The sequence below is a fragment of the Chlorocebus sabaeus genome, chromosome 8 (assembly GCF_047675955.1).
Source record: "Chlorocebus sabaeus isolate Y175 chromosome 8, mChlSab1.0.hap1, whole genome shotgun sequence".
Lineage (NCBI taxonomy): Eukaryota > Metazoa > Chordata > Mammalia > Primates > Cercopithecidae > Chlorocebus > Chlorocebus sabaeus.
This window is the reverse complement of record NC_132911.1, coordinates 28,736,012-28,761,724: the sequence shown is the minus strand read 5'-3', so window position 1 is coordinate 28,761,724 and position 25,713 is coordinate 28,736,012. Positions and strand designations below refer to the sequence as shown.

The 25,713-nt window shown below is 40.6% G+C and overlaps 1 protein-coding gene across 2 annotated transcripts in view; it reads left to right on the top strand.

Moving 5' to 3' along the window:
• Window positions 1-25,713, top strand: part of KIF13B (kinesin family member 13B) — a 197,596-nt gene that overhangs the window by 114,100 nt on the left and 57,783 nt on the right. For both annotated transcript variants that reach the window (XM_007962061.3, XM_007962060.3), the window contains exons 16-26: window positions 207-397; window positions 1,397-1,607; window positions 2,449-2,611; window positions 7,119-7,265; window positions 8,940-9,089; window positions 9,362-9,490; window positions 15,581-15,751; window positions 17,301-17,458; window positions 19,127-19,259; window positions 22,744-22,890; window positions 23,504-23,533. In XM_007962061.3, the coding sequence (XP_007960252.3) occupies window positions 207-397; window positions 1,397-1,607; window positions 2,449-2,611; window positions 7,119-7,265; window positions 8,940-9,089; window positions 9,362-9,490; window positions 15,581-15,751; window positions 17,301-17,458; window positions 19,127-19,259; window positions 22,744-22,890; window positions 23,504-23,533 (1,630 nt within the window). The remainder of the gene's footprint in view (window positions 1-206; window positions 398-1,396; window positions 1,608-2,448; window positions 2,612-7,118; window positions 7,266-8,939; window positions 9,090-9,361; window positions 9,491-15,580; window positions 15,752-17,300; window positions 17,459-19,126; window positions 19,260-22,743; window positions 22,891-23,503; window positions 23,534-25,713) is intronic.

The following is a 25,713-nucleotide window of genomic DNA, read 5'->3' as shown; positions in this document are numbered from 1 at the left end:
CTAGTGTCACACTTTCTGTTGTAAGTTTTTACTGGCACATGAGTGTCTTATTTCTATGACTAGATTATCAACTTCCTGAGTACAGTAATTGCCTTGTACTTACATGGTACCTACTTGGCTTCTAGCAGATACCATTACTTAATGAATGACATAAATAAGTACCTGTCTTAACTTCAGAAAATAATACTCTTTTTTTCCCCCCCAAGACTCAATTTGCCTAAAAAGAAAAAGAAAGCAGAACGAGAGAATGAGGACCATGATCCCTCCATGAAGAACGAAAACAGTTCTGAGCAGCTGGATGTAGACGGAGACTCCTCCAGCGAGGTGTCCAGTGAAATTAACTTTAATTACGAATATGCACAGATGGAGGTCACCATGAAGGCCCTAGGCAGCAATGGTGAGCAAGTCAGGCGTGCTCTTAAGCACTGGTTCCAGTTGGTAGACTGTTGCCTACAGTCCCACCTACTCGGTAGGCTGAGGTGGGAAGATCACTTGAGTCCAGGAGTTCCAGGCTGCAGTGAGCTGAGGTTGTGCCCATGAATAACCACTGCTCTTCAGCCTGGGCAATGTAGCAAGACCTTCTCTCTTGAAAAAAAAAAAGATGATAGAGTGTTAAAAATGTTTATGATTGAGACCTTTTTAAATGTTAAAAAGGAAAATCTTTATGTTGCTATTCTCTGTATTTTGTGTCTTTGGCTTTAATTTATATCAAAATGTTCTGCCTTAATATACAGTCAGATCACTTTGTTATCATGGATAGAATCTCTCTGGTTTATTTTATTTTAATTTTTTGAGACGGAGTCTCGCTCTGTTGCCCAGGCTAGAGTGCAGTGGCACGATCTCGGCTCCCTGCAGTCTCTACTTTCTGGGCTCAAGTGATTCTATTCTCCTGCCTCAGCCTCCTGAGTAGCTGGGATGACAGGCTTGCACACCACCATGCCTGGCTAACTTGTGTTTTCAATAGAGACAAGAGTTCACCATGTTGACCAGGCTGGTCTCAAACTGATGACCTCAGGTGATCCGCCCACCTCGGCCTCCCAAAATGCTGGGATTACTGATATGAGCCACTGCACCCGGCCAAATCTCTCTGCTTTAGAGACTTGCCTGCCACTGGCTTGTGATTGTATTTCTGGAGGATTCGCCATGTCTTAGGTTATGTGTAGAACATATAATAGACCTGCCTTTTCTGCAGGGAAGATGGTTGAGGATATGTCTGAGAATAGATAACAACCTGAGTGATCGAAAGTCAGGAAAGCTAAGTTTATGCCAAATTGTCTTTAAAGTATTAGTTAGGTGGTATAGTTAAGATGACAAACAACATCACCGTATAGAACCACATTTGAAGTTTGTTATGTTGTAACTCGCTATCATTTATCTTTTTTAAAAATGTGTTTAGATCCAATGCAGTCCATATTAAACAGCCTAGAACAACAGCATGAAGAAGAAAAACGATCCGCATTGGAGCGCCAGAGGCTTATGTACGAGCACGAATTGGAGCAGCTCCGGAGAAGGCTGTCTCCTGAGAAGCAGAACTGCCGGAGCATGGACAGGTTTTCTTTCCACTCGCCCAGCGCTCAGCAGCGCTTGAGACAGTGGGCTGAGGAGAGGTAGGCGGCACAGAGAGGCTTGTTACACGTATAGCTCAGCCTCACCACCTCTAACGCACCTAGAGAAAGTGTCAAATGGAAACATTGAGATGGTGCTTACAAAAGAATTATGTTAAAAGATAAGTGTTACAGCCAAGAACCACTTTGCATTTTTTTTTAAAAAGGGGAATTGCCCATTTATATTGCATTATTTAAAACTGTTGATGTTAGGTGCTGCTCCATTTTCAGTTGGTATGGCTTTTGGATTTGGATATAGAAGTACACTTTATCATTGTATTATGCTTCAGGTTCTGAAGCTTGGGTAGATGATTTTTAGAAAAACTTGATTATCTGGACTGATTAGCTCAGGTAGTTAAAGCATGGTGCTGATGAGGTGCAGATTGCAAGTGTCATCTCTGTACGGGATAATCAGCGTTGTATTGAAATGCCTCATCCCATGGTTACAGACTACTTCACTAACCTCATATTATTTAAAGTTTGGTCTGCAGGCAGGCAGCTTCCCTTTCACCTGGAGATTGATAGAAATGTAGGATTTCAGGCCTCCACCTCAGACCTGCTAAGAAAATCTTGAGTTGATGAAGATCCCCTGGTGATCTGCATACTCGGGCACTGCCCTTATCTACAGCCAGCCTGCTGTGTGGCTGTGCGCCAGTGCCTATCGTGTAGTTCAGGTTCAAGTGTGTGCATGGGTCACTGTCAGCAACACAGTCCCTGCGTGCAGACCACCATGGAAAAGCTCAATTCACACTTTGGCAATGATGTACTGCCACTGTATGATTTTCTGACTGGCTGCTTTGTGTTAATTTCTTCCCTACTTCTGCCCCTTCTTTATTTTTTTAAGAGAAGCAACGTTGAATAACAGCCTGATGAGGCTGAGGGAACAAATTGTTAAGGCCAATCTATTGGTGAGAGAAGCTAATTACATTGCTGAGGAGCTGGATAAAAGAACAGAATACAAAGTTACCCTACAGATTCCAGCCTCCAGCCTGGATGCCAACAGGAAGGTGAGGTTGCCATTCCTTGGAAAAAACAAAGATCTCATTGGATAAGATTGCCTGATGTTTCCTGGTGTTATTTAAGCTTCAGATCCCTATCTGTGCCTGCCCCAAGTCAGATCCTTTGTCCTCCTTGCTTTTGGGTAGAATTGACTTCCTTTCCGTTCTCTGCCTTTGAGTGTATGTATATTTTATCCGCTAGGGGAATATTCTCTCCATCTCACCTGGCCCTGACAGTTCATTTCACTCAACTTTCTCCTTTCAAATCTGTTTAAATTCTTTCTTAGAAGTCTTCTCTGATTCATCTTCCCCAAATGTCTTTTTTTCCTTCCTTATGCTACCACTCTACACCCCCTTCCCCACAAGTTAGGTGTTCATTTTGCTTATGTTATTTTCTACTTCGAATAGCTTACTCTGTAAACCTGTTCATTAGTTGTGTCATGGTGTCATGCATATATTCAGGATCACACTTTTTTTGGTATAACAAGTTTAATAAAATGTAGGGGGAAAAAGTCCCATCACAGTCTTCTATCTTTGCCATTCAGTTGGGTTTTTTTTCCTTCTTCTTCTTTTTTTTTTTTTTTGAGGTTCTTTTCTAGCTCTTGATCACATTCATACATAATTTCTGATGGATTAGGTAGAATTTTCTATTCAGATGAATTTTTTGTAGGTCTGTGCGTTCTGTTTATCCTACAGTAGTCAACACAGCAAAGCTTTAATTGATCCATCTTGGATATTCTATTTTGTTTGTTCATTTGTTTGTTTGAGATGGAGTCTGGCTCTGTCACCCAGGCTGGAATGCAGTGGTGTGATCCTGGGTCACTGCAACCTCCACCTCCTGGGTTCAAGCGATTCTCCTGCCTCAGCCTCCTGAATATCTGAGATTACAGGTGTGTGCCACCACACCGGACTAATTTTTGTATTTTTAGTAGAGATGAGGTCTTGCTGTGTTGGCCAGGCTGGTCTCAAACTCCTGACCTCAAGTGATCCACCTGCCTTGGCCTCTGAAAGTGCTGGGATTACAGGTGGATATTCTAATTTGATAGCAGGGATTGCATCTTTCTTTCCCTATGACATCACAGCATTGAGGTCAGCATTTTGTACAGGGTTAGATATTTGGCAAATATGATTCTTAGTATTTTGAGAAAGGTATTGTAAATATGATGTGATCATTACAGATCATTGTTTTTGTATACTCTGTGTGTATTTTGAAACATTTTACTTAATTAGAACTTACTAGTATTTGTAGGGCAAAGTCTGGGTACAGTAGAACTCACCAAAAACCGAAGAGGAAGGCCAGTCACAAGGAGAAGGCTGAAGGCCTAGTTTCTTCTTGAAGGCTGAGAAGTACAAGATCCTCTTTCATTTTATAGTGTACGAGTTGAAAAAAGCAGAAATCTGAAAAATTTTTCCCCATTAAGCATGACTGCAGGCCTTTTCTCTGTAACCTATTTTGGGCTTTGTTGAAAGATGTGGCTCTGCTTTGGGGTCGCCAAGTCAACACCCAGAAGTAACTCATGTCACCTGACATCTCTCCTTAGTTTAGTTAGGCGGAGTCTGTAGTCTTTAATCCGACAGCAGACTATTTTTTGGTATTTGAAAACTTGTTTAATGTCCCGTCCATTCTGTGAACACGCTCTCCTCTGGTGAATTTTTTTCTTATTTCCAATTTTGCAAGAGGGCTAAGTTATGGTAGTTGCACCGTATTGCCCATGGCTATTTAGTCCCAGGTCCAGCATTCTCCCCCAGGAAAGCCACTACCTACAAAGGTCACAGATGGGATTTTTGGATTTATTCACTGGCTGACTGAATATAAGGTAGGAGGGCCTTTAATTTTGACTGTAAGATGGCTGGGCGTGGTGGCTCATGCCTGTAATCCCAGCACTTTGGGAGGACAAGGTGGGCGGATCACCTGAGGTCAGGAGTTAGAGACCAGCCTGGCCAATACAATGAAACCCCATCTCTACTAAAAATACAAAAATCAGCCAGGCATAGTGGCAGGCACCTGTAATCCCAGCTGCTCCGGAGGCTGAGGCAGAGAATCGCTTGAACCCAGGTGGAGGTTGCAGTGAGCCGAGATTGGGCCATGCAGTCCAGCCTGGGCAACAGAAAGAGACACTATCTCAATTAAAACAACAACAACAACAACAACAAAACCACATTTTGACCGTAAGAATTCTCAAATATTTGTTTTATTATTTAAATTTTTTTTCTTTTTTTTTTTTTTTTTAATTTATTTATTATTATTATACTTTAAGTTGTAGGGTACATGTGCATAACGTGCAGGTTTGTTACATATGTATACTTGTGCCATGTTGGTGTGCTGCACCCATCAACTCGTCATTTACATCAGGTATAACTCCCAATGCAATCCCTCCCCACTCCCCCCTCCCCATGATAGGCCCCGGTGTGTGATGTTCCCCTTCCCGAGTCCAAGTGATCTCATTGTTCAGTTCCCACCTATGAGTGAGAACATGTGGTGTTTGGTTTTCTGTTCTTGTGATAGTTTGCTAAGAATGATGGTTTCCAGCTGCATCCATGTTATTTAAATTTTTTTTTCTTAGAAAATGATTGTAGGCAAGATGTTAATGAAACATCAATATGTTCCCTTAAGTTTTTCCCAGTATTTCAAAGTTCTCTTAAGTTTTAAGTGGAACAATTGAAAAATTAAGCCAGTAAACCTAGATTGATTAGATAACCAGTAGATACGTCTCCCTTGGAGAAATGTATAAGGGCTTTTGTTTTTTAACTTTGTGGTTTTTAAAAGTTCTAAATTTTTTTCTACGTTAAAAACACGTTGCTCAAGTTCTTCTGCTCTGAAAAAAATCCACATTGCTCTTATAAGCTGGAAAAACTTCAGAGTGTACTTTTTTTTCGGAGGGGGGTGATATTTGCATAACGGAACATTACTATTTTATTTTATTATTATTTTTTTTGAGATGGAGTCTCACTCTGTCGCCTAGGCTGGAGTGCAATGGCGCGATCTCAGCTCACTGCACAACCTCCTCCTCTTGGGTTCAAGCAATTCTCCTGCCTCAGCCTCCCGAGTAGCTGGGACTACAGGCACCCACCACAATGCCTGGCTAATTTTTGTATTTTTAGTAGAGATGGGGTTTCACCATGTTGGCCAGGCTTACCTCAAACTCCTGACCTTGTGATCTGTCCACCTTGGCTTCCCGTAGTGCTGGGATTACAGGCGTGGGCCACAGCACCCGGCCAAACATTACTATTTTGAAGTGAACAACTCAGTGGCATTTGGCACAGTAACAATGTGGTGTGAGTACTGCCTCCATCTAGTTCTGTATGATCTTAATAAGAAACCCAAACTGCATATTTGGAAACTGGTATCATTTATTGTTTCCACATGGGTAAACTGGGGACTTTTCAGTTTACTCTTTTAAGTGTTTCATGTTTTATACCCCATGAAGATGCCATCCATTACAATAAAACAAAATTCACCCTCTGAGAGGTAAAGGGACATTTCTTCCCCATACACCACAGCAAACTTTCCCTCTCTCCCCATTGATACATTGTAGTCATACAGTGGCCTGAATAAAACATTTTTATTTCAACTTGCTGTTAAATGTGGTCTTTTGGGTTTTAAACTTAAAATCATTTCCAGCTACAGCCAAAATTTAAATGTGGTGGCTCATGCCTATAATCCCTTTGCTTTGGGAGGCTGAGGCAGGAGGATCACTTGAGGCCAGGAATTCCAGACCAGCCTTGGCCATATAGCAAGACCCTGTCTCTGTGCAAAACAAAGAAAATTAGCTGGGTTTATTGGCATGCACCCGTGGTTCTAACTATTTGGGAGGCTGATGCAGGAGTATCACTGGAGCCCAGGAGTTCGAGGCCGCAATGAGCTATGATGTGCCACTGCACTCCAGCCTGGGTGACAGAGTGAGATGCTGTCTCTTTACACACACACACACACACACACACACACATATACATACATACATACATATGTGTATATTTATTTTTGAGAGCCTCACTCTGTCATCTAGGCTGGAGTGCAGTGGCGAGACTTCAGCTCACTGCAGCCTCTGCCTCCTGGGTTCAAGCTATTCTTGTGCCTCAGCCTCCCAAGTAGCTGGCATTACAGGCACATGTCACCACACCTGGCTAATTTTTGTATTTTTAGTGGAGAGGGGTTTCACCATGTTGGCCAGGCTGGTCTTGAACCCCTGACCTCAAGTTATCCACTTGCCTTGGCCTCCCAAAGTGCTGGGATTATAGGCGTGAACCACCAGGCGCAGCAACCCCCCCAGAAATTTTTTTAATGTAAGTTTATACTTAAACTCAAGTTTATAAATAGATTTTGATTGTACTTGGGTATGTAGGTATTACGTTATAGCTTGTAAGACTTTTGGGAAACTTTGTAATCCACAGATTAAAGGGTGATTGCCATTTGAGTTTTGGTGTAATGACATTTGACTGATGGGGGTGGAATTTTCAGCTTTTACTTCCCCTGCTGCCTGTGTGTTTCTCACGGTCATTCTTACTCTCTCTGCAGCGAGGCTCTCTTCTTAGTGAGCCTGCAATCCAGGTGAGAAGAAAAGGAAAAGGGAAGCAGATTTGGTCTTTGGAAAAACTGGACAACAGGCTGTTGGATATGAGAGACCTTTATCAGGAGTGGAAAGAGTGTGAAGAAGATAACCCAGTAAGTTATTGAAGAGAAAATCACTTAATTGGTAATTATGGAAGGAGCCAAGCTGAAATGAGCCTACCCATATCAGGGGAAAATTGTTCTTTTTCCAAAATTATAATCCTATTTCTGGAGTAAGGTTTATTTTAATCCCCTAAGTTGTTTAGCAAATTAACAATTTTAATAATCTCTCTTTCTGGTATCTTCTTTTTTCTTCTCATTTCTGTCTTTTAGATTTCTAGCAGAATTCTCCACTTTCCATTCTGACTTCTGTTGATGTGCGGGTGTCTGTCTCCTGTGCTCTCTGGGAAACTCTTTAGGACAGAGGGCAGGCCTCATTATTTGTCTCTCCTCCCATTGCTCAACCCGTTTAACCTTGCAGATAATAAACCTACAGTATATGTTTTGTAAGTTGAACATCAGTGATATCTTAATATTTACAAGGAACATTTTTGAAGAAGTTTTGATCATAACATAGATGCCGTAGATCTATACATTGGTACTCTGTCCTCAACTTGCAGGTTTTCTTACTTAGATCAGCCGTGTACTCATATGTATTTAAAATAGAAATGCATATTACGTATGTCTGAACATACTTTCATTACTGTTAGGCCTGTTTCCGCATAGAGTTGTTTACTTCCTTTGCCTTTTGTTTTGTAAAAATGATTTTTCCAGATTGTCATCAGTAAAAATGTTTCTTAGGTGACGTTTTTGCTTAAAACATGTTTGTCTCTTTGGTCCCCCTCTCCTATTTCAACTTAGAAATAAAACAACAATAGTAAATACAAAAGAGTCACTTCCATAAGGGCTCTCCTTTCTTTTTTTTTTTTTAATTTTAATTTCTGTGTTAGTGTAGCCATTTTTTTCCCATAATTCATCCTCGACGTATTTTCAAATTAGAGAGACATGCTCCTTGTCTCAGTATTTTTTTTTTTTTTTTTTTTTTTTTTTTGAGATGGAGTCTTGCTCTGTCACTCAGGCTGGAGTGTAATGGCACAATCTCAGCTCACTGCATCCGCTGCCTCCTGGGTTCAAGTGATTTTCCTGCCTCAGCCTCCCGAGTAGCTGAGATTACAGGCACACGCCGCCGCACCTGGCTAATTTTTGTATTTTTAGTAGAGACGGGGTTTCACCACGTTGGGTGGGCAGGTCTCGAACTCTTGACCTCAGGTGATCCACCTACCTCGGCCTCCCAAAGTGCTGGGATTATAGGCGTGAGGGCTCACCTTTCATTAGCAGAGTTGTATCTGATGACTTGCTAGGAACAAGCAGAGCAGATAAGAATTACTGTCTTCCCCAAAAGAAAGGTGAAGTGTAGTTTAGCACACTCTACTTCTTTTTCTGGTCAACATGTATTGTTTATTTTGTGGCAGGATTTCCATGTAAAGTAGAATAACTGCAGAAAGTAATGACCTGTTACTGGGATCGCTCTGTCATGGGTGGAGGATGCTGACCTCCATTGTGAATGGGAATGACCTCCACCGTGAATGGGAATGAGGAAGACTGTGTGTGGGAGTAATAGAGTGCTGTGCTTCGGCAAAAACTTTAGAGTGTTTTACTCTAAAAAATACAAGAGTCAGGATGATGAAAGTTAAGTTTAATGACCGAGAGTGCATCAAAAAGCAGTAGGTGGAATGCATTTATTGTAAGTGGTTATTCTGAAGTTGTGTGTTCTCAATCTCTTTACAGGTCATACGATCGTACTTCAAACGTGCTGATCCATTCTATGATGAGCAGGAAAATCACAGTCTGATTGGGGTGGCCAATGTCTTCCTCGAGTCCCTTTTCTATGATGTGAAGTTACAATACGCTGTTCCCATCATCAACCAGAAAGGAGAGGTTGGTTGGTTTTCTCTTCGTGCCTTGTTTCCTGTAGAGAACAGTTTAAGAAACAAGAGGGTGTGATGGGATATTGTTGCTATTTTTTGTCAGTAATGTGTCTTATTAATACCTTGTGTTTCCAAGGACTCTGAGGGCAGAGTAACTGTCAGAGACTAGGCCTCTAAATCCCCATTAACCTGACACCTTGACTCTAAAAGAGAAGAGAGGTCATCTCAAGGGAGCACGAACCAAATCTGGAGAAATGTTTCTGCCTTCCCCCATTGCTGCAGGTGGCAGGCCGGCTGCATGTGGAGGTGATGCGCATCAGCGGTGATGTCGGGGAAAGGATCGCGGGAGGGGACGAGGCGACAGAGGTCTCCTTTGAGAAGGAGACCCAGGAGAACAAACTGGTGTGCATGGTAAGTCTCAGCCTCATCCTAGTATTACATTGATATAAAAGTCATTGCAATTTTTGCCATTACTTTTAATGGCAAAAATCACAGTTACTTTTGCACCAACCTAATAGTTCAAGTGGGGCTGATTTTGAGAACTGCAGGTCTTTAGATGTAAGTATCATGTTCCTTTTCAAATTTTGGAAGTAGAGCTGAGCCTCCCCCACTCAGGAAAATGCAAAATCCCCTCCTTCATTTCCAAACACCTGCTAGTGGGCCAGACCTGCTGGTGGCTGAGAATCCCCACAGGAACCAGTTATAAAAAGAAGGTGCTGGGGGGCAGGAAATCAGCAGGGGGCGTAGGTGCTGTGTACAAGTAAGAAGGAGGTGAGGTGAGGCAAAGGAAGCCTAAACCTGACTCTTAATTCATAGCTCATCCTAGAACCAGTCCTCTTTCCCAGTAAACGTTTTTAGAATTGAAGCTGATGTTGAAGGGAGTAAGTTACGTGTTAGCCACAAGGTAGCGTGAAGCTGGAGCTGTTGGAGTCAGGCTGCTTTCTGTAAGGGTTCGCATATGTTGAGAGGGCTTCTGGTGTTTCAGTTACTTCACTAGGAGGGGGAGGAATCTTAATTCACTGAATGGTTCATTTTTATTATATTGTACTTGATTTCAGAGCAGCTTCTTTGAGTCATATGATGATCAGAGATGGAGACACAGGGTTGATGACCCCACAATGGCCCATTTTAAAGGTGATGGACTAGTAAATGCAACTCTCAAATATCACCTTCTGCTAGTAAAGTAAAATAACATACAAGGACACTTCTCACTTGGGAAATGTATCCTTATTACGGAAAAAAAGTTGTACATTCTGAGTAATATGGGCTTCCTAAAATGAAGTTAAAATACCGTGTTTTTTAATGGAAGATATCAAACATATACAAAAATAGTGAGAAATGTGTTACTGATCCCCATTCACCTTCACTCCACAATTATCACCTGTGGTCAAGCTTGTTTCATTCATACACGCAGCCACTTCTGTGCTGCCCCTTCTCTTAGCACCCCAGGCACCCCAGCATCGTATCTTATCTGTAAATAGTTCAGTGTGTGTCTCCAAAAGATGAGTCCTTAAACCAATATAACCATAGTTGTCAAAATTAGTAATTTGTCAAAAATTAATAATTTCTTAATATCATAAAATTGTCAGTTTCCTTAATCTTGGTTGGTATGTCTCTTGGGTCTGTTTGAATCTTTAGGCCCTGGTATGCTCATGCTGTCTGACTTGCTCGCTTTCTCTTTTTGCCTCTCTCACCAAACCTGCAATTTATTGTAGAAACTGGGTTGTTGACCTGTAGTTTCCTATAGTCTGGATTCTGCTGATTGGTGTTACTTAGCATGTTAAGATGCTTTGCTGAAAATTGGTAGTTAGGTGTACTTGTGTTAAGTGAGGGAGGGAGGGAGGCAGCCAAGGTACTTTGTAGGTGGTGGCCTGTGTTTTTCCATCAGGGTCCACGTCTTGTCTGGCTGTTTGTCTTTTGGGGATGATCAGCCACTGATGATTATTACCTAGATGCATTATTTTGTTAGGAGTTACAAAAGAATGGTGCTATAATTCTATTGTAATTTCTTTTTTCTCCAGAGAAAAATCTTCCTATTATCAACTGTTTTGCTCTACAGAGATAATTTATATAGAAAAAGAAGGATAAATGCTCCATCTCTCCCTTTATTTACAAATTTTATTTATTTTATTTTTGAGACAGAGTCTCACTCTGTCACCTAGGCTGGAGTACGGTGGTGTGATCTCAGCTCACTGCAACCTCCACCTCCCAGGTTCAGGCAGTTCTCCCACCTCAGCCTTCTGAGTAGCTGTGCCACTATGCCCAGCTAATTTTTGTATTTTTAGTAGAGACAGCGTTTCGCTATCTTGGCCAGGCTGGTCTTGAACTCCTGGCTTCAAGTGATCCACCTGCCTCGGCCTCTCGAAGTGCTAGGATTACAGGTGTGAGCCACCATATCCAGCCTAATTTTTAAAATAATAAATTGGTTTTCCAAAATGTGACCAGTGGGTTTTTTTTTGTCCTTAGTCTTAACAGCATGATTATGAACTCTTGGACTTAACCATATTTGGTATGTGTCTATCTGTTGCATTCACTACCTGTATTTAAACACAAATGTTCCCATCTTTGGCCAGTGGGAGCCATTTCAGTTGGCCCTTGAGTCCTGTTGTCATAACTTTAACCTTCCTGGACTGGGATAGCTTTCTTGTTTTCTAGTGTGATGAATATTCTGATCTCATCTTGTGTATTTCCTGTCCCAGACCTGGAATCAGCCATTTCTCCAAGGAACCTGATTCCTTTCAGTGGGAAGTGGTTTTTAGAGACCATATACTGGCATGTAATAGCCTTTTATGTAAAAAGGACGAGGACAAATAAGCTGTGTGACAATAAATAAAACGCTGGTAGAAAAACAAAAGAAACCAGCCTGGAGACAGTTAAGATATCATGGGTGATGAGTATAATTAGCCCCCAAAGAAGTCTGGATTTGTTTTTTTTAACAAGGCTATATGCACATATTAACATCTTCATGTTTTCACTGATATGAAGTAAAGTTTGTATGTTTAAAACCTGGGCACAAGCATCAATCCCTGCAGACATTCCTGGGCTCCTGTGTCTTGAACAGTTGCAAGTTGAAGTCTGTAGTATTCTGACACCTTGTGGTGGTTTTAGTTTTTGTGTGCAAAAATTTTTTTAAAAACCCCACAAAACAGCCTGTGTTCATTTCTTATGGGTAATAGTCTTCATTCCTGGCAGTCGCATTCCTGAGAGGTTGCCTGTAGACGAGAGTTCAGCATATTAAATCTTGTTTCTTGTCTATTTTAACATTAAAATTGTGATTAATTTTGAACGGAAAAAAAGACTTTCAGATGGCATTTAGTCACAAAGAAGTATGTATTGAACATGTATCTACTCAATACCTGTTACAGGGCCGGGCGTGGTGGCTCATGCCTGTAATCCCAGCACTTTGGGAGGCCGAGGTGGGCAGATCACAAGGTCAGGAGATCGAGACTATCCTGGCTAACACGGTGAAACCCTGTCTCTACTAAAAGTACAAAAAAATTAGCCGGGCGTGGTGGTGGGCGCCTGTAGTCCCAGCTACTCGAGAGGCTGAGGCAGAAGAATGACGTGAACCCAGGAGGCGGAGCTTGCAGTGAGCTGAGATTGCGCTGCTGCACTCCAGCCTGGGTGACAGAGCAAGACTCTGTCTCAAAAAAAAAAAAAAAAATGTTACAGGTCTCTTTTATTTCATTTCATTGGTGTGGTCAGTCTTAACCCTGTCGAGTAAGTTAGCTACTGATATTCCCATTTCACCTAGGAGAAAACTAAGCCTAAGAAAACTAAGAATTTAAGTAATTTGAGCCAGCACACAAGCTAATAAGTGGGCAAGATTTTTTTTTTTTTTTTTTTTTGTGAGATGGAATTTCACTCTTGTTGCCCAGGCTAGAGTGCAGTGGCGTGATCTCAGCTCACTGCAATCTCCGCCTCCCGGATTCAAGCGATTCTCCTGCCTCAGTCTCCCGAGTAGCTGGGATTACAGGCATGTGCTACCACGTCCGACTAATTTTTTGTATTTTTAGTAGAGATGGAGTTTCTCCATGTTGGTCAGACTGGTCTCGAACTCCCAACCTCAGATGATCCACCTGCCTCGGCCTCCCAAAGTGCTGGGATTACAGGAGTGAGCCACCGGCGCCCGGCCGAGATATTTATTCTTTTTATTTTATGTAACTCCAACATCTTGTAGTTTTCCCAAATGCCATATTGCTGTACCTTAAATAAGATAAATATTTCAAAACCATGAGAAAATGATGGTTTTTAAAAACTTGGTGGAAAAATTAATTGCAGAGTACTGTTTGCTCAGTTTGGTTTGGAGGAATAAAATATGTCAGCCAGTCTGTCTTTTGTAGCCTGTCAGGAAGTAGCTATCTAGGTGTTGCAAACTCCTGTTGACATCACAGAAAAGATGAATTATAATGGGGGTTCCTGTTTGTTGCTAGTGTGTCTGGTATGGAAGAAAATAAAATTATCTGGTTTGTGTAGTTTTGTGTGTCATTATCAGTGCTTCCCGAAATGTGTTTTTATTTGTTTGCTTGTTTGTTTTTTGAGACAGAGTCTCTCTCTGTCACCCAGACTAGAGTGCAGTGGTGCGATCTCTGCTCACTGCAACCTCCGCCTCCTGGGTTGAAGCGATTCTCGTGTCTCAGCCTCCGGGAGTAGCTGGGACTACAGGCATGTGCCACCACATTTGGCTAATTTTTATATTTTTGGTAGAGATGGGGTTTCACCATGTCGGCCAGGCTGGTCTCAAACTCCTGACCTAAGTGATCTTTGGCCTCCCAAAGTGCTGGGATTATAGCCTGAAATGTTAAGGTTATGTTTGTGGTTTCTGAACTACATGAACTCTTATGTCATATATTCAGATTTATTTTCGTTAAATACAATTACTGGAGGTAGATTAAATCATACAACATGCAGAAAGTGACCAAGTGAAAAATATCATTTATGATGAATGCTCAGTCATGTGAAAATTGGTTTAATCAGTTATAAAGTCAGAATTTAGCTTAACTGACTTCAGGATTTCATTTTCTTTATAGTTGGAGAAGTTTTAGAATATCGCAGTTTATCACAAAAACTCCAAATTAAAAATCAACCCAGCATTTTGGGAGGCTGAGGCAGGAGGATCACTTGAGCTCAGGAGTTCAAAACCAGTGTGGGAAACATAGTGAGACCTCATCTCTACTAAAAATAAAAAAAATTACCTGGGCATGGTGATGCACACCTGTGGTCCTAGCTCCTCGGGAGGCTGAGGCTAGAGGATCACTTGAACCCTTAAAATTGAGGCTGCAGTTAGCCATGATTGTGCCACTCACTCCAGCCTGGGCAACACAGCAAGACCCTGTCTCAAAAAAAAAAAAAAAAAAATCAATCTAATGCTGCCCACCAAAAGAAATACTAAGAGTATTTGGGGCCGGGCACGGTGGCTCAAGCCTGTAATCCCAGCACTTTGGGAGGCCAAAGTGGATCACGAGGTCAGGAGATCAAGACCATCCTGGTTAACATGGTAAAACCCCATCTCTACTAAAAATACAAAAAAACTAGCCGGCCGAGGTGGCGGGCGCCTGTAGTCCCAGCTACTGGGGAGGCTGAGGCAGGAGAATGGCGTAAACCCGGGAGGTGGAGCTTGCAGTGAGCTGAGATCCGGCCACTGCACTCCACCCTGGGCGACAGAGCGAGACTCCGTCTCAAAAAAGAGAGAGACTATTTGGCTGCTTAGAAACTGTTATAGGCATTTCTTCTGGGGCCTTTGGGTCTGATTAGACATGTATCTCCAGTTGCACTTTGTTACAACCACGCCCTGCCCTCCTGGTCCAGAGCACGCTTCCTTTGATACACCTTCCCTGCAAATCTGCATAGGGAAGGTTTTCCGTAAACGGTGCAGAAAATGGTCAACATTCACCATCTTCACTTCCCTTCCTTCTCCCCCCACATCTTTAAATTATACATTTCTGGTGCTTTTAAGTTCTCCCAAACAATGTTGTAGTATCGTGTAAAATCTTCAGCTGAGAACCTTGTTCCTTTTTATACTTCAAAATATCAAATCCATGTTTTGCTCTTTCCTTAATATTTGTTGTTTCTTGGCACATACATTGATTTTGTTCTTCATTCGCTGTGCCTGACAATCTTATTCTGTTCTGTGGCATATCTGTGGTTGGCCAAGTTCATATCATTGAAGAGTGCTGATGTTTGTGATCTTTCTTCATCTGAATTGATGATGATGATTCTTGTATTCTGAGAAACTAACATTTAAATGTTCTTAGACTTTACAACGTCCACCTCTGTAGTCAAGGTCCTTGTAACCCTGCGTCCACCCTCTCACTAAATATAATAATTGCTACCGCTATTTCCCAGATGCAGAAGTCCAGTCTCAGGGTGGTTGGGATTTGGCCAACATAAACATAAGCACCTAAGTTAGTGACAGACCTGGGACTGGAACCTGCAACTCTGACTCCGAGTGCTTGTTGGAACCCTTGGGTTTCAAAACACACAGCCTTCTTTTTCCTTCAGGTTAAAATCCTCCAAGCTACTGGGTTGCCACAGCATCTGTCCCACTTTGTGTTCTGCAAATACAGCTTCTGGGATCAACAGGAGCCGGTGATTGTCGCTCCTGAAGTGGACACCTCCTCATCTTCCATCAGCAAGGAACCGCACTGCATGGTTGTCTTTGATCATTGCAATGTGAGTTTGTTTTCCAGAGTAGGTCAGCATTTAGATTACTTATGTAAAAACAAAACAGAAAATGACACTTGTTTCTTTGAATAATTGTACCAGTATATGTGTTGTAGAAGTTTCTGTAGAGTGTGGGGATTGAGTAAAAAGCGTCAGTGCATCTATACTCCTCCACAACCCAAAGGTAGCTTTTGCGTGAGAAACAAATACATGTGTATGTATATATGCATATTCTTCTCCAAAGAAAATCTATGTCCTATATTAGATTATTGGAGAAATTATCTAAAACAGTTAAGAAACATATTTTAGAGAAAGTGAACATAGGTAACAGAGAAGAACTAACTTTATTGGGCACTGAATGCTCTGTGAAGCTCTTTGTTATTCCTTCATTTGGATCCTCACCGCAGTTGTCTTTGTTGATAGTGCATTTTTTGTGTGTTTGTTTGTTTTGTTTTCTGTCACCCAGGCTGGAGTGCAGTGGCACGATCTCGCTCCTACCCCTGCCTCCGGGTTCAAGCGATTCTCCTGCCTCAGTCTCCCAAGTGGCTGGGATTACAGGCGCCCACCACCACGCCTGGCTAATTTTTTTGTATTTTTAGTAGAGAAAGGGTTTCACCATGTTGGCCAAGCTGGTTTCGAACTCCTGACCTCAAGTGATCTGCCCACCTCAGCTTCCAAAAGTGATGGGATTACAGGCATGAGCCACCACACCTGGCCGATAGTGTGTGTGTGGTTTTTTTTTTTTCTTCTTTCCTTCCCAGCTGAAAACACGAACAAATCAGAGAGGTCATTTTGCCCAAAGTAGTTCTTCACTAGTTTGCCTGTGGCTGGTGACCAGCAGAATGTGGACTATTGGGTCCCCCAGTCTTTCTTGCTCCTGCACCACACTTGATCCATTTCATCTCTTTCAAGAGAGAGTCCTCTTTCTAATCCATTTGAAACCAAAATACTTCAGTGCATTAAAGATAGATAGAGAGGTGGAGACAACAACAGAGATAGGAGATTCTGTGATTTCTTTAATAAACTGTTTTAGAGCTAAATCCTAATTGCCATATGTTATCTTATAAAGATGGACAGGCTGGGAGAATTTTTACAAATTAGGTCTTTTTTTGGTGCTAATGATTTTTATTTCGTTTCTTTCCTAATAGAGATAGTTAACTTTCTAAAAAGTGGGAAGAAATGTTTTTGCAACACACTACCTTATTGCATATAACTTTTATATCAACACATTATAGATCAGTGTTGTAACACTTTATACAATTATGTTTTTAAAAATAGCTCCCAAAATATTGTTAACAAAATAGAATACAATGCTGGTCTTACATACTAGACTTTTGATCTGAAAAGTTTTTAAAAATTCAGACTTATAGTTATGTTTAAAGTCAACCTTTTGCCATCCGAGCATTCATTATGGGTTTTAGATGATAGTTCTGTATAACTAAAAAGTTCCATTTTCTATTTTTTTCCCTGATATAATTAAGTATGTGATGTCTGGTATAAACAATCATAAGATTACCAGAAAGAGTTTGCTCTTCTGTAATTAGCTGTTGTGTTTCAGGAGTTTTCTGTTAACATCACTGAAGACTTTATCGAGCATCTTTCCGAAGGAGCATTGGCAATCGAAGTATATGGACATAAGATAAATGATCCCCGGAAAAACCCTGCCCTGTGGGATTTGGGAATCATCCAAGCAAAGACACGCAGTCTTCGGGACAGGTGAATATTAGATGTTCATCTGATTCCATTTATATATGTATGTAATTTTTTTTTTTTTTTTTTTTTTGAGACAGTCTCATTCACTCTGTCACCCAGGCTGGAGTGCAGTGGCATGGTCTTGGCTCACTGCAGCCTCTGCCTCCTGGGAGTAAGCAATTCTCTTGCTTAAGCCTCCCGAGTAGATGGGATTATAGGCATGCACACCACACCTGGCTAATTTTTGTATTTTTAGTAGACACAGGGTTTCACCATGTTGGCCAGGCTGGTCTTGAACTCCTGACTTCAAGTGATCCGCCCACCTCAGCCTCCCAAAGTGCTGGGATTACAGGTGTGAGCCACCATGCCTGGCCAGATTCCATTTAGAATTTTTAAAAATTGCTGGAAATTAGTACTGCCATTTATAAAGGTTACTATTTCCTGAGCATGACCAGTGTTCCCTGGAGGGATGGCGGTGTCTCCAGGGTATTAATCACACAATTAAACTTCCTTAGGGAAGTGAACTGCAGAGAATGATGGAAGAAAGTTCAGTTTGTAGCTGGTTAAGAAGAAACAGTGAAATGAATTTTGGAGAATAGTGACTTACTATTATGAATTACTTCTAATTAATCAGCTGTAGAGGGGATGGATCAAGATTCACTCTAGTGTTGACATTTTGTCTTTAGCTCATAGCTCTGAGTGGCATCAGTGTTGGAAAGAGGTAGGCTTCTTTGTGGACTTAAAAGAAAGCGTTAATAGGGAATGAATGAAATTGCATATGTTTGTGCTTTTCATCTAATTAGAGATGAAAACCAGATTTACTTTTTCTTTTTTGCATTTAGATAGTTTAGCAAATACTAAATTAGAAAGTGACATTTGACATTTTTTTCTTGATTCTCTTCCTGACCTGAGAAAAATACTTGGCAAATCACTGAAGCATATGGTACTACCTTTGTCTATCTATGAAAAGACAACCCCTGTATTTGCTTGTTTTTTTTTTTTTTTCTTTTTTTCTTTTTTTAATAGTTTCAAATTATTTTAGATTCGGGGGTACATGTGCAGGTTGGTTACCTGGGTATATTGTGTGATGCTGAGCTTTGGGATATGATTGATCCTGTCACTCAGGTAGTGAGCATAGTACTCAGTAGGTAGTTTTTCAACCCTTGCTCATTCCCTGCTCCCCAACCCCTGGGAGTCTCCAGTGTCTATTGTTGCCGTCTTTTTGTCCACAAATACCCAGTGTTTAGCTCCCACTTATAAGTAAGAACATGGGGTTTTTGCTTTTCTGTTTCTGCATTAAATTGCTTAGGGTAACAGTGTCAAGCTGTATCCAAGTTGCTGGAAGGGACGTGATTTTGTTTGGTTGTATTTTTTTATGGCTGTGTACTTGCTGCTTCTGTACATCCGATTAGAATTTCCAGTTTTTGAATAACGACTCTGAAATAGATTTGTCATTACATCTTTTTGAACAAAGTAAAGGAGCCATTTCTAGTTCCAATACTGTGAGTTTAACTTTGCTTTCCATTATACTTGCCAGTATGTACATGCATGGTACTCATTGAACTGCGGATCATTCTGAATTACGCTGTTTGGAGGTCATTTTTGTTGTTAATTCTTATGTGTGTAGGACCCTAAGCTGCTTGTAATGAAATAGAAATGTATGATTTTCCAAGAACTTCAACTATTTCCTAGATGGAGTGAAGTGACCAGGAAATTGGAATTCTGGGTTCAAATCTTGGAACAGAATGAGAATGGTGAATACTGCCCTGTAGAAGTGATTTCTGCTAAGGATGTCCCAACAGGAGGAATCTTCCAGCTTCGGCAGGTAACAGAATTGTGAATGTTTATATTAGATTCTTTGGTGCCAGAAAGCTTAATATTGGCTTCTTTTTAGCATAAATGTTGGTAATAATGAAATCTAGACTGACTGAGTCCATTTCTTACATTAAAATTTTCCTATCTCATGTGTCACAAGTATTGCTATTAAATTTTTTTTTCTTTTATTAAAGTAGAGACACAGGGTCTCGCTTTGTTGCCCAGGCTGGTTTTGAACTCCTAGGCTCAAGCGATCCTCCCGCCTTGGCCTTCCAAAGTGTTGGAATTACAGGTGTGAGTCACTGCTCTCAGTCAAGTATTGCTATTTATAATATTTTAAAAACTAGTTATGTTAGTTTAGGTAAGAAAAAGGTTAAAGGAAAACTTAGAATTGATTTGTAGGACGTACACCAAACATATCAAACAGCTTTAGAACATTTAGGAAGACAAGGGGAAGCTATGTGACATGGCAGAAAAAATCAGCATTCAGACTCTAAAATGCTTGGGCTCAATTCTGGCTCTCCAGTGTCTTAGCTGTCTATCCCTGAGCAAGTTCAATAACCTCTCGCCTTCGCCTGTTATGTAGATATGATGATAACACCACCTTCATAGGATTAATGTGAGGATTAAGAGAGATGCGTGTTTAAAGCATAGGGCCTGACATGCCAGGTGTTAAGTACACGCAGTTGGGTAGATACACATGCCAGAATCCACAGAGCAGAGAAGAATATGGGAGTGGCCACGTAACCCCACGTGCATCTGCAGAGTCTGTGCTGCCAACCAACAGGGAAATTTTTAATTTAATTTGTATACAGGATTTGGAATTTTTTTTTTTTTTTTTGCTGTACCTTAGTGCATTGTTTAGGAGACTGCTATGTTCTGTGAGTTTCCATACTTTAAAACAGTAGTAAAATACTAGAATCGCTCTAGAAAATGAGCGTAGAAAGCTTTCAAAGCAAAATAGAGAAAATTGAAGGAAAGAGAACATTTGCTTAAACGTTTAAGTTCTGGAATGTTTTAAGAGGAGGAGGATGATAAACACTTGTTCTCTGACCCCAGCAAATAAATTTTAGCAAAGTGAAAGGAGATTAGTTTAAATTAAAGCATGCGTTATACACATAAAATATAATTTTTTTTTTTTTTTTGAGACAGAGTCTCACTTTGTCGCCCAGCCTGGTGTGCAGTGGCACGATGTCCGCTCACTGCAAGCTCCATCCCCCAGGTTCATGCCATTCTCCTGCCTCGGCCTCCCAAGTAACTGGGACTACAGGTGCTCACCACCACGCCTGGCTAATTTTTTTTTGTATTTTTAGTAGAGACAGGGTTTCACCGTGTTGGCCAGGATTGTCTCCTGACCTAGTGATCTGCCCGCGTCAGCCTCCCAAAGTGCTGGGATTACAGGCATGAGCCACCGCGCCCGGCCATATAATAGAATTCTTAAGGGTGTGAAGAACATCTTTTTCTGGGCATCCGTTAAAAAATATATATATATCTTCTTCGAAGCCTTAGAAAATCATCTACTGGAAGGCAAGACTGGATAATTTTCTATGATTTAGTATAAATTGGATATTTAAGTATTTGTCAGACTTCTGACAGCCTTTACTAAAAGTGTTCAAAGAAATGTTGGTTTGTCAGGAAAGGACTTTTTGAAGGATATACCTCTTTACCTTGATGCTGAAAAAATCAAGTTCTGAAAGGATTTTTATTACATGATGGCAAAAACCGCAATTACTTTTGCACCAACTTAATGATACTAAAGACACAGAGGCCAGAAATTGGGTCCATTTGGATAAAAAGTCACGTGGAGAAACAGCTGGAAAACAGAAGAGAAGAGGTTGCAGAAGCTTGTGGCAGCTGGTTTCGGAGGGCCTTGAATGCTAGGCTCATTTGAGTGTAGTATGTTTGAAAATTGGGTTGTGTTGTTCTTGAACAGGAAGGTGGCAGAGGACAACTGATGAACTTTAACCATGTGAAAAGTGCTGTTTTTGTAGAAATAAATGGTCAAATATCAGCAGTGACAGAAGTTCTAATAGTTTAAGTGTACTTTTAAAAGTTCTGTGGAACAGTAAACCATTGCCAGATCCTTTCTCTCCTTTTCTTCCCTCTCCCTAGGAATCTTCCCTTAAAGTGCACACTTCACCCTTCACACTTAGGCACAGATTCAAAATAGATCACTTTGGAAAGTGCTTAGGCAAACTAAGCAAATAAAAGGTAGCTAATTGAAATGACAAAACTGTTTTAGGCTATTAAAATATTTTCTTTAGGACTTTTCCCACAAAATATCTGAGGCTTAGTCCTTGGTGATATTAAATCAGAAAACATCTGTATCCCATCCATTCAAATGGAGCTTGATAGGATCGTTGGTTACCTTAGCTGATTTTCCTGATCATGCAGAGCTCTTGGGAACTAAAATCTGATGGAAGAGGGCAAGAGCAATTGACTTGCAATTGAACATTTAAATTCCATTTTTCAAATGCTATTTTACATTTCTAAAATTTATAAACCAAATTTGAAGTCAGTAATTTGGGAATACTGTGAGTTCTCTTTTAAAATATTGCTTCATTGTAAATATATACCAAGTCCCACGCAATAAACAGTCTAAACAGTCATACTTGTATTTGCTGATTATGTTTATAATTATACAATTCATATATTTATATTTATGACATATACTGCTATGTCAGTAAATTATATTTTATATATTATATATACAAATTATATACATAATATATTTGCTGATATTTACTGATACTGATTTATTTATATTTACTGATATTTATATTTATATTTACTGGTGCTTTACTCTTTAACAAGTCATATGTTTTTCTACAGTAATACTTTAACAGCTGTATGGTGTTTTATTATATGTTTCACAATTTAAAGTTACCAATATTATACATTCAATTTGCATCTAATTTTTTGTTCTTAAAAGTGCTTAAGATTTTTCATGTATATGCATGATTATTAGCTCTCTAGAAAGTCAAATTGCTGGGTTAAAGGAACTTATATGTTTTTAAGTCAAATTGCCTTGCAGAAAACTTGCACCATTTTAAATTCCCATTTACAGTGTATGAAATTGTTTGTTTCATAAATGTAGGGCATTATTGGAAATTCCCCTTTTAAAATATATTTGCCAATTTAGGAAGTGAAAATACAGGTGTATCATGCTTTAATTTAATTTGGATTTATTTATTTATCAGTAAGTTAAACTTTTTTATTGGCCAACTGTTTGCATTTCCTTTGTTAGAATTTTTTTAATGTTACTTCTTATTGAAAGAATATGTAAAGATATATTCTGTTTTTTAGCTCACTTAAAAGGGAAATGATTTTTTCTGATTAGTTTTTAAATTTGTATTTTAATGCTTAACAATAAGGTATGGTGATAGTGTCCGAATTAAACATTTTTCTCAACATCAGCCTGTAGGGGTCTCTCTAAACCAAATTTTTGGAAATCAAGAAACTGATTTTAAGACTCTAAATTGTCTGTGACCCAGGGGCAGTCCCGGAGAGTTCAAGTCGAAGTGAAGTCAGTGCAGGAATCTGGGACTTTACCGCTGATGGAAGAATGTATATTGTCTGTTGGCATTGGATGTGTCAAAATTAGACCACTCAGAACCCCCAGAATGCATGAGACCTTCCATGTAAGTTGCTATGCCTGTTATGTTCTCCTTGAAAGACAAAATCAGACCAGAGTGCCTTTTGGAACCTGTACGAAAACTGCTTTCTGTGAACAGTTCTTTCTGTGAACCTCTTTGTTTACCTTTGCTGTCCTTTTTTGTGTCTTGCATTTTCATGGAATCATTGCATCGAACTGTATTACTGGTTTTGCCCTGGTGTAGGTGGCAAGCTGAGGGTTAAAACGTCTCTGCCTCCACAGATTCCACAGTGCCTGCTAGTGATTAACTCCTCAACATCACCCCACCCCTCTGGAGAAACCCCCTACTGGCTTGTAAAGACTATTTGCCAGCAGGTGTTTGATTTCCCCTGGTGAGTGGGACTATAAACCCAGCAGGGAGAGCATTGCACTGGTTCCCGAAAAGGTCAAATGAGTGTTCTTCACTCTTCTGTGAGCGGCTCCAACTTCCTGACAACTGTAAAACCCAGAGTGAGGGTGTGGGTAGGTGGGAGATGAAATAGTATATTAATTCAATTGGAAAATATAAATTATAGGTAAAGAGTCAGATTGCTTAGCATAGCCTGATTCTTGGATAAATCAATAATTCAGTTCTATGTAATGTATTTTTTTTCTTTTAGGAGGAAGAGGAAGACATGGACAGCTACCAGGTAATTTAGCACCTGTTAATCTCATCTCAAATAAGCATGTTTAAAGTATTTAATTACACATTCCTGGATCTCGCTATACTGTTATTTAAGGATTAAACAATTCATACTGCTTTTTTTTGTTGTTTTAAAGTAAAACAGAGTAGGGAACATTGAGTGTTGTTTCATAGACCGTAAAGTGTTTTAGGAGTGGGAAATCATTTGTGACTGAGATCCTTTTCCAAACCTGGAGCTCCCCAGCCAGGGTCCCTGAAGATCCTTTTCTCCGGATCCTCTTTCCTGGACATTTTCTGTCCTGAGTGAGTCACCACTCGTTGCCCTTATTATAGTTGTGTCAATCTGAGCTTCAGTCAACACTAGGTGTTTTGCATATTTTTGTTTTTTTTTTTTGTGACAGAGTCTCATCCTGTCGCCCAGGCTGGAGTGCAATAGTGCAATCGCAGCTCACTGCACTGTCTCCCGGGTTCAAGCGATTCTCCTGCCCCAGCCTCCCGAGTAGCTGGGATTACAGGTGCATGCCACCAAGCCCAGCTAATTTTTTGTATCTTTACTAGAGACGGGGTTTCACCATGTTGACCAGGCTGGTCTCGAATTCCTGACCTTGTGATCCACCTGCCTCGGCCTCCCAAAGTGTTGGGATTATAGGCGTGAACCACTGCGCCCGGCTATATTTTGCATTTTTTAAGCCAGATCTTTCTTACCCACTTCCTGGAATCATACAGCATTTGGAATCTGTTTTTATTTTATTTTTTTTTACTTTCTTTTCCTAACCTTCTAAAGATTTTGTTTCTGTCTGTGCAGTTTCATCTGTTAGTCATTGTTCAGGACTGTCAGGGCTCTTTGGAGCCTGATTATGTCATCTGTGTAATCACTCTCTTGGTTTTACATCATTCTAATTTGATAGAAATGTCTGCTTTCCTATAAGTCGCTGATAAAAACACTGTATCAGATAGGGTTAAATACAGAGTCCTATGGCACAACAATAGAGACTTTTTTCAAGCTGACATTAATCACTGTTCTTTGGATGTGATATTTGAGTCCTCTGTGGTTTCACTGAAGTAGATGCATCACATGTTTCTCCATCTTGTCCACAATAGTGTCATAGGCTATTTGGTTAAGTGCCCTAGTAAAGTCCAGACACACTATATCTGCAGCATTCCACTGACCTACCCAGTCTTGTAACCTTATTAGAAAAGGAAATGAGGTAAGATTGGTATTCATGTAGGTGTTGGCTGGTAGGTTGTTATTCTGTTAATGACAACCCCTGTCCCCCTTTCCCCTACCTGTTACCCTTTCCCCTACCTGTTACCCCACAAAATGCACAAAAACAAGTGAGAGAAGCATTTACGTCTTCGAGAGCCTGTGTTGATAGAAAGCAGAAGTTACAAAAGTTAAAGGATTTGTCTGATTATTCCAAGGTACATAAATTGAAAGTGGTTTTTTGTTTGTTTTGTTTTGGTTTGGTTTTTGGAGACAGAGTCTTGTTCTACCGCCCAGACTGTAGTGCAGTAGAGTGATCTTGGCTCATTGCACCTCTGCCTCTCAGGTTTAAGCAATTCTCTTGCCTCAGCCTCCCAAGTAGTTGGCATTAAAGGTGCACACCACCACCATGCCCAGCTAACTTTTATTTATTTATTTACTTAGATGAAGTTTTACTCTTGTTGCCCAGGCTGGAGTGCAATGGCACTTTCTCGGCTCACTGCAACCTCTGCCTCCCGAGTTCAAGCGATTCTCCTGCCCCAGGCTCCCGTGTAGCTGGGATTACAGGCACCTGCCACCATGCCTGGTTAATTTTTGTATTTTTAGTAGAGATGGGGTTTCACCATGTTGGGCAGGGTGGTCTCGAACTCCTGACCTCAGGTGATCTGCCTGCCTTGGCCTCCCAAAGTGTTGGCATTACAGGTGTTAGCCACCGTGCCTGGGCAATTTTTTGTATTTTGAGTAGAGACAAAGTTTTGCTGTGTTAGCCAGGCTGGTCTCACACTCCTGTCCTCAAGTGATCTACCCGCCTCAGCCTCCCAAAGTGTTGAGATTACAGGTGTGAGCCACCACGCCCAGCCATATTGGAAGATTATTGAGTCCTGTTTGTGGGTTTTATCCAGCAAAGAGACCTTTTAGAAGATTTTGCAGGTGCTTAAAGTTCTACCCCCAAGCCATTAGAAATAAAATTGGTTCTGGATACC